Raw genomic sequence first — 13125 nt, forward strand, 5'->3', positions numbered from 1 at the left:
ATTATATTCTTATATTGTTGAGGATTGGTTATCTTACTTCTACTTTGTTTTTGGTACACACAATCAGAACCGTATCATTTCTTCACCACAATAATTTACTATTCTATAATATCTGATTGAAGTCTCCACAGGCCTCCACACAGGATTCCGTCTGATTCCTTTGATTCTCGAGTGAATGCTGCTTAAATTATTATTTACAGATGGCATAAATCTGATATTCTCATAATAGGAATATTACTCATATTCATACCCGGAAACGAAATCTGAAATACTTAAAATTTTCCAAAGTCGCAAAATGAATCCAATTCTACGGAATCTCACACTCAGCTTAAAAGGGAAGCAGAACGTAAACAACGAAGCCTATCCTGTTTTACATTCCTACCCATCATAAACACGCTTCCAAGCTGTAATATATGTCCCGCATCAAATACTAGCATATGGTCATTAAAATAAATTATCCGGACATTGGTATAGATAAGAAATCAAAAGATTTCCCACTAACAGCTCTGGAATTAAATGCTCTATGCGGTAAAGTACGTGCATTATGTCGCACCAACAAAAGATACCGCACGCGATCAATTTACCCCGGACCCTTTAAAGCAGAAGGTATTGCGCCTATGCAGGCTTTATAATGGTCAGCAGAAGGACAGGATCATGGACACCACAAACAACAAGAACTGTCTATCATAGAGTGTCCCTGACCACCACCTTCGCTATCTTCAATGCCAGAAGTTAAAGAGATTCTTATCGAAGGGCAAGTCCAGTGATTTAAGAAATCAATTGACATCGAGTTGAAAGGAAAACGTTTATCCAAACCAGTTGTTGGATAAAGGACCATCACTTCGAATTAATGGTGTCCTCACGATAACGATCGAACAAATACCGCGCAACTGGACGACTGGTGTATGATTGTAGTGTTTCGCTTTTCTTACAATAGAAGGAGATGTTTTGGTGAATGAGTTTAGTCAACTTTTGAAAAAAATAAATTATTGGTATGCAGTTCGGATATTGTGCGTTCCATTGAAATTAACACCTCCGTGCAGATCTCAATAAAATTTAATGAATTTACTGGAACTCGAACACAAAACAACAATTTAAACTTTCAAAATTGTAATGAATTTGATATGACAGTAACCAATTCATCACGATAATAATGTAAATGGAAAATAGTCCCTCCCACGAGGAAGGGTTATTTATGAAACAAATGGAATGAATTTACTTTAAAAGATGTATAATTGCAATTGGAAAATGGAGGTTTGATTTACATTTCTTTTTGAGTTGTTAGAATAGTTGGAGCAACGGTTGAAGGTAGTATTGGTGTGGATAGGCGCCGACGATGGAGCATAAAACCTGGGAAACGCCTGCTGAACCGACATCAACAGCTCTACTACCAAACCCTATCTCCACCTCCGCATGGTGATCGTTGGAAGTAATGAAAAACTGCAAACGGAGACAGATAAAGACGAGTCTCCCGCGCCTAAAAACGGGACAAGTTGTACCAAATGGTCCTCCAGGTTGGGAGTTGAATAGGACTGACAACCCTACACGAAAAACTGATGTTATGAAGCCACAGAAGGAATTTAAAACGACGAACCCGGCAACGAAAACAAACTAACAATTTGCGCATTTTCTCATAGAACGTGCGCTCCCTGCACAAACCGATTTCTGTCCAGTAGCTAGCCGATACCCTGCCCCAATATAAGGCTGATGTCACGGGGTTGCGAAAGATGTGTTGCATGTGTTTCCAACAGAATAGCTACTACACCATATGTATAGTGACCATCCAGTAAACCATGTGCTGGGAGTAGGTTTCCAAGTCAGCCAAAACATGAACCCTGCTCTTATTGGCTTTGAAAATATAAGCGAAATCCGTTTGCAAGGTAAATTTCGAAATATAAGCCTCATTAATACTCACACCCCTCTGTAGGGGTTTGCGCAGAAAGCGGTCCACAATCATATATGGGCCTTTGTAAACGGGACCACTTTCAACTACATTGACCACGTACGCCACCTCTCAGACTTGATGAATGTCCGAATATGTAGGGGGCCAATATACCCTCGGATCACTATCGCTTTGGCATACTTCTCCGAGCATGAATTAGGAAACCGCCTAGAATCCCATATGACAACCCGACTAGAGTAAATATGGAAGCCATACACAACAACAAATCAATGCCTGACGACTGGCAAAGAGGCATTTCTATCCCGTAGTTAAAGGGGGATCACGCAGCGCAGCAATTATAAAAGTATTACCTTGCTGAGTACTATCCATAAGATGTTCCCCGCTTGGGCCAGAAAATTATCGGTTCATATTGGTATGGGCTTTAGTCCATGTAAATCACAACAGATCAAATGTTCTCTGTGCAGCAAGCGATGGAAAACTGTTGCAATATGGCCATCAGCTTCACCATCTTTTCATCGACTTCAAAGGCGCCTATGATAGCATTCGGTATCCAGACGAAATTGATAAAACTGGCAGGGTCAGTCTAAGACATTATTTCTCTTTTTCCTGATCCTAGGAATAGTGAACCGCATTGTAGTCGTTAATATAAGAGGCACCATCCTCTTCAAGTCCAAATCGAGGAGGAGGCGGAAGATTTTGAGCTGCACATTAATGAAGGCAACGTCAGCAGCAAAAACCTAAAAACCAGCAACATCAAATCACACTAGCCAAACGAGAGCAATAAAAATAGCAGACTATAACTTTGAGACCGTTAATAATTTCTCCTATTTAGAGCCCAAAACAACCGATAACAATCGATGACGATGAAATCCGCGTTCGGTTGTTAGCAGGCAACAGAACCTATTTCAGCTTACAAAAACTGTTTCGCTCGAAATGTCTCACCATAGGGAGAAATGGATTCTTTGATGAATTTTTGGCCCCCTACTTGAGGGTGGTCCGCCTCTGTAATGATGAAATTCATGTGCGGTATCATGACCACCTCAATTCGGCTCAAAAGTTTGTGGTGAGCCGGTCATCTGATCCGTATGAGTGAAGATGATCAAGCCCGGAAAGTCGATAAGGGCAATATCTATGGTAGAAAAATAAAAAGAAGACGTACCTGAGATGGAACAATGACGTAGGCCAGGATGCCAGACAGCTTTTAGGGATATCGAACAGGTGGACCTCAACGCAAAACCTAGATGTCAGAAGTCCCTCACTAAGGCAGGCCTAGACTGGATACCGGTTGTTGCGCCGTTGATGATGATGAACGGTTGACTTATGAGGAACTTAGAAGCATAGGTCAAGTCATTGTAAAAGTTACCGGCGTGTTTCGTTAATCGATTGTTTTCAAAAATGTGAACTTTCAGGCACTCCACTGTATCTTTTTCTCAAATACACTTTTGTAATAATACTGCCTTTTTCCCAGCTCTCCTGATGACTCCATCTAGAATCAATAATATGCATCATTATTCTTGCCTTTCATGAATCCATTACTGCAAGAGTCATTGGGGAGAATGATATGCTCCCTTTTCATGGAGAAAACGGAATTGACAAGCTTATGTTCCCTTTCAACGTCATCTGTTGAAAAATAGTTGGTTCGCTTTTTCTATTTTTTGTGAAAGTTCTCCCTTACAGAACATTTCCCAAACTACTATATTCTGACAATTAATTCAAAAAAATAGTGCAGTATATAGCAATACTTTCATTTCTATTTTTATTGAAAGTTCTCTTGAAAGGTAAAAGAGGGACGATGACGGCTACGGTTTCGTACCAAGGCAGAGGCAACTGATCAGACGCTGCCTCACCTCTGCCCTGGGAGCAGCGTGACCGAAGCGGCTCGCGGATGTTGTTCGCTCCCTTTTATAATTCGCATAAGAAAGAGAGTGGGAGCAAGTTGCTCCCCATTTGGTCCAGTTCAACATCAAGTGTATGCGGACTTAGGACTCCCAAATTCCTAAAAAAGCAATTCTCTTGAAAATTTCTGCACCAGATCTCTGGAACCTTCAGATGTAACATAATTTTATTTGAGAGTGATTCGACTCTCATTAGATTAGTTTTCCTGGTAGGTGCGGCGTTGATAGATTTGAAACAAAATAATAGCTTAGTTTCTTCTAATTCAGTTTTGGTGCTAAATTTGGCCTAAAGGATCTGATTGTGGCCGTTAATTGCATTATACGCTTTTGTAAACTTGGAAGTTAAACAAAATGATAGGATGGTAGCTTATTTCAGAGTTTCACATCAAAGTTTGATCTGGCTGACATGAAAAAGTTACAGAGTCATTTTAGCGATTGCTCCATAGCGCTTATTCATCTTATCGTCCCTGGAGGTTTACCTTGAATTAGGGCCGACAGCGAAAATGAGGTACTTCAGTTTTAACTTGAGATTGTCCAAAAATTTGCTTAGCTAGGGAGCAGTGTTTTATGTAAACAAAGCTGAGTCGCAGGTTAGGTCGCATCGAACGCCCGATAAAGTTAAGTTTTCTGGCATCTGTTTGCTTGACTTGTGTTGCTTTATATTCCTTTCAGGCAACTATTTCTTTGTACGCTCCGTGGTAGTTAGCTAGATATCCAGTGCGGCGTTATAGTCATAGGGCTAATTTCCATGCTACTCTCTTTATCTGGGGTGATCTTCTAGAGAAAGCAATACTCCACATTGAAGACCGCCGGTTGAGCACAATTTCAAATAGGCATGAATAATAACTCCGTAGGGCAATTGGCTGCTATGGCCACATCAAGTGATTTTCATCGCTTAAGCAAAGAAGCGCTGTTTTCTGAATAAGCTCCAGGAATTTATTGTTTTCCTTGGTTCATTAATCAATAGTTCCAATTTTTCACGCTGAAATTGAAAATTAAATATGACCAATGAGATCGACTGCGGGAAAAATTGGTTGCTGCCGATGGTATGGTCAACTCTTTTCCATACTATCACGTTCATGTTCTGTGGCATTTGGCGTCAGATTCGCATTACTCATTCTTTTTTTTTTCTTTAGAAAAAAATCATTAAGTTGGGTTGAATATTGTCAACCACGAGGGGAGAGGTATCCCACAAAACGAAAAGTGTAAGAATTGGCTACGCAGATGCACCAATACCTAAGTGCACTGAAGTGTTGCGTTAGAATGCGGTTGCACGTCACGCTCCTTTTAGATTTTTAGTCCACCTCATATCATGTAAAAAACTTCTCCTCTCTTAAAGATGAAGCATTGAGATTGCAAAGAATCTCAAAAAGTAACTGGGGGAATTTTACAGAGAATCTATTGAAAGCACAGGAAGCTAAACAAGTCAAAAATCGGAAACTCGGCCCTTCAAGTACGGAAGTTTTTGTGTATTTCTTCTGTAAGAACATTTGAGTATAGAACTGTCTCATTTACACGCAGCTTTTAATTTAGCATTTAGCATACCACACTACTCACATTAATGTGATATATTGGAACCCCTCTTAAAGTCAACGCAAAACTATATTACTCACTGAATGCATGCATTCACAGTTCCAACGTTCGTACCAAACGCTACCGAGAAAATTGCGTGTTACAGATTGACAAACAGAGGGATAGACATGCAACCGGCAAGCAAAGAAAGTGATCGCTGTCACTCAAAAGGTCCATTACAAAGATCCTTATGATAAACTGTATAGTCGGGATGGTAAGAGAGATCTGCATCGACTTGCCAAAAGCCAACACGAACGCACACAAGATATCAAACACTTCCCTTGTGTTAATGACAAGAAAGGTACTTTGCTTACCGACCGACGAGCCGCGACGAATAGATTGCGAGAATATTTTAGTCCAGCAGAATGTTCAAATTACAGTCCGATCCGGTTGCTGTTTCATACCATAAAGATTTTTAAACGCATTTTTGACAACCGTATTCGTGAAATAACCATGAACTAAGTTGTCAAGAGCTTGGAACTACTAATGCAGGAGATGCTGCGCGGTTACTCCTGGAGCAACACTAGGAAAAGTATCGCCCTCTTTACATTGCATTTCTGGATCTGGATAAAGCGTTTGACCCACTCTTTCACCACACCTGTTTGTTCTTGTTATGGGACTTCCAACGTCCAGCGCCCTACAGATAATGCAGATAATGTTTTCCTGACGTCACATAACAAAAACGATCTGAAGCAACTTGTCCAAAAATAGAATGATTGCCTCAGGCAACACGGTTTCTGATTGAATCTAAATAAAACTGAATTTTTGTTGACCGGGGTTAACGCTATCAGCCAATGGAGAAATTGCTTAACGCATTAAACCAACCTGGATAACTGGCGCTCAACAACTGCCGTTCTTTGTGATCGGCTTATCAACGAACATCTCAAATCTAAAATTTACCGCAATGTCGTCCGCTCTATCGCCCTCTATGATCCTGAGTGTTGGTCAATTATAAAAAACAATGAACGGCGTATCGTGATAATGAAAACGAAGCTGTTGCTTTTGGCTAATAAGACTACATGCCTTGATCACATCGGAAACGATTATGACCACAACCAATATGGGGGTTGCACCGTTTGTGGAAAAATTGCAAGAAAGGTGTCTTCGATGATGTATATGTAATTTAGGCTAACAAGAGTTCACTTGCTAAGATTGGTCTGAAGATCAAAGTCGATGGTAAGCGAAAAAAAGCCGGCCGAAACAACGGGATTTGAAAACCTCGCGACTGCATCAGATCTTTGATAGAATAAAATTGCGCAACTGAGGAATAACTTCCGGAAGTGTCGAGTTGGCGACCCTCTACTTCACGTCATGCTCAATATGACTGCTTGCTCAGCGATTCTCCCCAATGCCAGATAATGAACGGAACAAAGACCAGATAATGAATGAAACTAAGATTTATCCGCTATTCTTTGTTTCACCGCTTTCCCATCATATTCTCAACTGGTCATATCAAATAAACAAGTCGGGAAACCGGAAGCGGGGGGGCTTCAGGTATGAAAGGTTTTGTTTGCTTCTTCTGTGAGTATATTTGAGTGTAGAACTATCCCATTTGTACGTAGCCCGTTAAGAATATGCATTTAGCATGTCAGATTTAGTACTTCGAGTTGTAAATTTACATGGTAAAGACAATTTTAAGCTACTGTAACTTTGTTACTAAAGGTATGATTTTGATCAAACTTAGAGGAAATATGATTCATATTATATTTTATGTTACTACCAACTTTTATAACACTGAGATAAACCTAAAGGGGGTTTTACTCAATTTTCCCAAAAATATGGTAATATACTATTATTAGCTTAATTTGAATAGATATCGATATGGAGAGTATTTTGAGGCCTGGGCACCATAGGCAACTTCATGATTTTTTTCAGATTTTTCGGTTGGGGAGTTTCTGAGAATGGGTCCGTTAAAGAAATCATCACTTTGCACCCCTTCCACTCCCCGCTTTTTTAACGAATCTTAAAACTAAGGCCGGCTTTGGAAAGTACTAATAGAGACCTTTTATTTGATACCCCACAGGACTATATTTGGTAAAAAAAAATTGTACACCCCCCTTTTACATGTATGGGGACCCTCCCTAAATTTCAACGTAGGAGTATGTCACTCACTGCATATCTGGGGGTCCACAGTTCCCACTTTCTCACCAAATTTCGTGCCAATCGGTATAGCCGTTTCTGAGAAAAGTGCCTGTGACAGACAGACAGACAGACATTGAACCGATTTTAATAAGGTTAAAAATCATCGTGTTTCAATTTCTTTGCCAAAATGATACCCCTGGACATCCTGAAGACTGCCGCCTTTGTTGCATATGAATATGAAGATGAAGAGAAGTGAATCTCACAAGGACCTCCAGGAGCTCTGTTAGGCATGTCCTCATTGTCCCAGTGATATACAAATAACCCCGTGTTTGAAGTTTGTGTAACTCTCCGGCTGTTGTGCTGAGTTTGATGCCAGATTGGCCATTTTCCTGGTTGCATCTACAATTTTTTCTTGCTATTTATCTGAATGTCATCAAAGCTCTCGTGAATTTCCGACATATATTTCTAACACGTATGTTCCAGAGTAGGTTTAACTCCGAAATCGTTGACTTCTGAATCTCGTTTAAACCCAATGCCTTGTAATCTAATGTAATTTAATAGTTCTCATTTGATCTAGCTGGCGCTTGCTAGAGAATAGTATTATGGTGACCTTGCCTGTATTTATGTGCAACCCCGCCTTCCTGCACCTCAATCCAATTTGGATTTTGTCACATTGGTTGTTCTATTCTTCACTATAGATTAATTCAATTTCGTCCTTTTGTTAGCTCTTGTAAGATTTCATCAATTACTATAGCGACCATAGATAAAACCTTGAATATTGATCATGAGATACGAATTTGTACTGCCACTCCAACTCGCCTGTTCGCTAACATTCTGCCTATCCAAAAAGCCAGAGTGTCTCGAACCCTTGCAGATTAAGACATCTCACATCTTTGCAAATCATATGTTTTCGAAAGCTTCTTCTACATCCAAAAACACACACAATGCTATTTCTTCGAATTGTGTAGTATCGCATAATATATCCGTCAGCTGATATGGGACATTTAAAATAATTAAGACTTTTTATTTGCTAGTAATATTTATTAAGCTTGCAAATTCCGATAATTCAGTGCTAACAAGTCTGCCCGGAATATTGGTGTTTGCAAGCGTAAAAATTTTGACTAGCGAATAAAAAAGGCAAGTCTTAATTATTTCAAATAGTTTAATCGCTAAAAATACCGCGAAATTACACTTATATTATATGGGACAGTTTCTATTGACCGTCCTGCACGGTAAGCATGTTGACATGGATGTAAGTGATTACACATTAGAACGTAAATTCTAATGTAATTGTTTAAGACCTTCGTCACTGTTTTGATTATCAACGACGCCAGGTCTAAAAGATTTAGAGAGAAAAGGATCCTTTTTGGTCGTTTTCAGAACAAATACCAATTTTGACCGGCTCCATACCTGCGGTATATATCCCAAGGCAATACTCCCCCTTATCATGTAGAAGAAATCATTAGACCCCTTTGAAACAGCGCCTTCCTCCTACATAACTTAATCAACCTAACGACTATGCCCGATGGAGTCCGTGGAGTGGCCCGGCTCCAACTTCACTCTGAGAGACATATATATTTTAAATCGGGTTTAAGAATGATGCAAGCTCTTGTTTTTTTTTGCAAAAGGAATTCTCCTCGCAGACCTTGAATTTGCTCCCGATACGGCATTTTCGAGCCAGAAATATTCCAATATTGGACTGGGAAATTGTTCTTGCCATTCCTGCAGTGTAGCTTTTGCATAGTGGAGGTTTACTTGGGCTGTCATAGTGCTGGACATGGCCCCATGATTGCTTGGAACACTTCTTCAATGTTGGACCTTCCTTTTCATGCGATGTATATCTCCCTGCCCACCTTGAAAGCTGGAAAATCCAGGTTTAGGTCGTCGAGCTTCTCCTCCTAAATAGATAGGAGGTACACTTGCCTGCTCGATTGTGCCCTTTAGGCCTCTATGACATCCGAGATTTCTTCGGGCATCTCTTCACTCGATGTGGTCTACGGAGTATGTTTCCTCGGTTTTTCTCTGTACTCATGTTTAGCGTTGTTGACGAATCTGTACTTACTTAGTTACCTTTAGGCATCTGTCATCTACCCCGATTTTTAGGAGTTTGCCTCTGCCCTTCACCTTGCTTCTAAAGGCTCTCGAAAGCTGCCTGTGAAGATTTCTATCCCGAACGGTTAAGAAATCCCGAAGTTTCGCCGTTTCATCGCTGCGGCTTTAAAAAAGTAGACTGCCACCATGTGTGCTCTTAGTATATCATCCGCCGGATCTGTCAACAGTTCTGCCCCCTTTTCGCCTGACAATTTATCGACTGGGATCTTAAGTCATTCCGTCGTCTCCTCCATCGCAGTCGTGCAGTCTGGAACTTGATTCCTGCACATCACCCCTTTTGCATTTACATTATGATTTCCTGCTGCTCACGAGTGCGTATTTACTTCGGAAATGATTTGGGCAGTGTGGTGACTGCAAATTATTCAATAGGCACGGTTCAAATATCACCTTGAATTGGGGAGTTGTTTTTCGATTCCCCCGTGTGGATGCGTGGGGGCTTTTTATTAGTAGGGTCTTGATAGACAAGAGAAGCAAGAAATCAACCCCGGAGAGTGGTAGGACGGCTCCCAGATAGCTATCAGTCTACCTTGCAGTCCACTGTTTGACCAATGCATTTGTAGCTTAACAAGATAACTAGATGTGGACTTAGGATTCCTCATATCCCCAACAAAAATTCAGCTTTAGCTTAGGTTAGGCTTATAGTACTGGCGGTTTTAATTTGGACATAATTGGAACCCTCGTCGGGTTTTCCATAATATTTTTGATCACGCTGCTCAAAGGGTAGAGGTGAGACAGGGTCTGATAAATTGCCACTGTTTTGGACGAAGCCGTTAGCCGTTATTTCCACTTTTTAAATGCTTGGATGCTATACCCAAAACAAGGGGTCCATGGGCCGAATAAGTGAGAGTGAGAGTAGATATGGACTCATATCCCAATTTAACCATATTATGTACATACTCAAGAGTTTCTGTATTGCGGCGTCGATCTGGTAGATAGAAATGCATTTGATTGCATGCGAACATTCTAAAGTACAAAGCATTGCGATGATAATTACTCAAGAAAAAAGGTCAAATTTGAAAATAAAATTTAAATGAATATATAAAATGCGACAATTTTATTGATATGAAGCCAGGATAGGATCCCGGAAATTGGAGATTGAATAATAGTAGTAGGGAAAGGGAATACGATCAATCATGAAAATAAAGAAGCAAAATTTTACGCACGTCGTGAAATCGCGGGGCAATAATGGCATCATTGCATCAAGCGGCTGAATAGAGCAAGCTCATGAGAAAAAGTCTACTAAATATCACAAAGCTATTCCGATGGTAATCACTGCCTCCCGAATTGAATGATTCTAAATACAAGTGTCTACGGAGTGCGTTGCCTTCGTGTTAGATCGTTTAGGTTATAAACTTGAGGTGCTGAGGGACGTTACGTAATCAGCCTAAAATGCGGAAGCTAGCTAACTTGATGATGATATCCACGTAAGCCTAACCATACAAAAAACAACAGCTTAGATATTAATTTATAATCCTCCTCCTTCCTCCATTGTACAGCCATTCCTGCAGCAAGCATAATACTACCATCGCAAAATATCCATCATTATCAAAGACAATACACGTCACGGAAGTACAGTGTTACGACGGCCTAAACTTAAATGTTTGATTACTTTTTGAATATTTTCGAAAAATTTTCGAAAGAACGAAATCACCCAGTTCAAGAATTCCATCTATGAATAATGAAAAATATAGAATCAGTTGAAGGAACAAACAGTTTTCTACTTTTTATATGAACCACTAATTAATAAAGTCCACACTCGAGATAAATTGTACAAAGTAAGCTGTAATAAATTAATGATAAGAGAAGAGAAAGCGATATCAGGCGACAGCCCAAAACGGCGTTTCATGTAACGTATTTCATCTTTTTTGGCGACATCGGTAAAGTTTTATCGGAGTTCCCACACGTGCAGTGCGCAGCCCGACATCGCTCCAGCTCTTCGATCCCAATAAAATTATTTACAAATTATCTTTGGCTGTCCAATGAAAACAAATATTTCTGTAACATAACCGAGCAGCAATAAGCGCAGGCGAAACACGTTCCCTTCAAAAATCCACGTTCACATGTTTATTGGCCATATCTCACCGCGATCTTTGCACGAATGCGCTACCTTTGGACCTGGGAGCCTGCGTCCTGGAGTGCGTGATGCACTTTATTGCCTTCCATTATCAACTCGAGAGCATCCGCACAGAGAATTCCGCGCTAAAGTCTTTTCTTTATCTGGACGCCCGTCCAATTAACGATACAATTAGAAGTTATGAGTCAGTTAAGGACCTTTTTGACTCGAAAATGTATTTCTCCTCAGAGCAAGTTTTACGAGCTGCAAAAAACGTTGTTTTCGGAAGATACTGCAATACGTAATCGACCCAACTGCAGTCATCGCTTAATTTATGTCGAATAAACTCTCACTTATATGGAATGTTGAAACTTTTATTGACTCCAACATATTTTAATTGAAACCGATGCGAGATCAAATGACGATTTTACGAGCGCCGCCAATAAGTTCAGGGTCCCGACTCCCGCAACCTCTCACTTCGCGTCTATGCACCCTTATTGCTGTTCCTCCTCTATAACCTCTTGCACTTCTAGTAATAAGAATCTACGTAGGATTAGGATAAACTCTTTAAATTTATGTTTACTAAACCGTTAAACTTGCAATTCAAATCAATGTACAAAATTTGAAAGTTTGAATCCTTTCGCGCAACAATAAACATTGCCTGTGAGAGCACCACCGGTCGCTCTGGAGTGGAAGCCGTTGTAGAAGCAAATTAGATTAAATCCTGGTTGAAAATTACGTAACGCATGACCTTTTTATAAACAAACACTTGAAGCACATTCAGAAATAAAAACACTTTCGGAGGAGGAGATTTCGTTTTATTTTGCGAATACCCAAAAACTTGCTTCGATTCGAAAACGAAAGGCATAGGTATGTTACCATTTTTATTTCTCTTCCAAAATTGAATGGGTTCTGTAGTTTACATGGCGCATTGGGTGAAAGTATTTAAATGTACGTTTGGCTTAAGGTTTCGGTGTTGCTTGTCTCCAATATTTTTCATTATTCATTCATTTAATTTAGAACGACGGAGGTATTGATAATGGTGGTTTAACGGTCATCGAATCATTCTTACCTTCTTGCAGGAACATATCTACGTTCCGAGCACGCATGCTGCCTACATAATCTCTATCGCATTCTGCACTACTCTATGCACTTTCTCGCACTTTCCCACTTTCACGCCTTTCCTTCTTAATAAATGGCTGAAATGTCGCTTTGACTGCGTAGTAACGTGCATGATAAACGCGGAGTAAAATTAACACGCAATTTTCATTAAAACTGACTGTAAGGATTGTTTTGTGCGGTGGAAATCCTAAGAATTTATTGCCTTTAGTTCGTGGAGTAAAAATACGGCATAAGTCACCCTTAAGTGGGCGATTACTGTGGCCTACACTGTGAGCATTGTTGCGCTATAGCCCCAGCAGCAATGTTGCAGCTACTCATGAACGTTCTTCGGGCCGGCAACATATGTGCTCAGATACATGCTGATTAAGCACACGGTTGTTGTATTC

At 40.2% G+C, this 13125-nt stretch overlaps 1 protein-coding gene across 6 annotated transcripts in view; it reads left to right on the plus strand.

The window, feature by feature from the left end:
• The window catches only part of LOC119651094 (cartilage oligomeric matrix protein), a 213232-nt gene that overhangs the window by 180820 nt on the left and 19287 nt on the right, over positions 1-13125 (plus strand). Inside the window, exon 11 of one of the 6 annotated variants that reach the window (XM_038054452.1) lies at positions 11061-12438. The exons of the other annotated variants lie outside the window; for them this stretch is intronic. Coding sequence (XP_037910380.1) covers positions 11061-11155 — 95 coding nt within the window. The 3' untranslated portion in view covers positions 11156-12438. Of the gene's footprint in view, positions 1-11060; positions 12439-13125 lie in introns of those variants that run through there. 6 annotated transcript variants of the gene reach the window in all.

The sequence above is a fragment of the Hermetia illucens genome, chromosome 3 (genome assembly GCF_905115235.1).
Source record: "Hermetia illucens chromosome 3, iHerIll2.2.curated.20191125, whole genome shotgun sequence".
Lineage (NCBI taxonomy): Eukaryota > Metazoa > Arthropoda > Insecta > Diptera > Stratiomyidae > Hermetia > Hermetia illucens.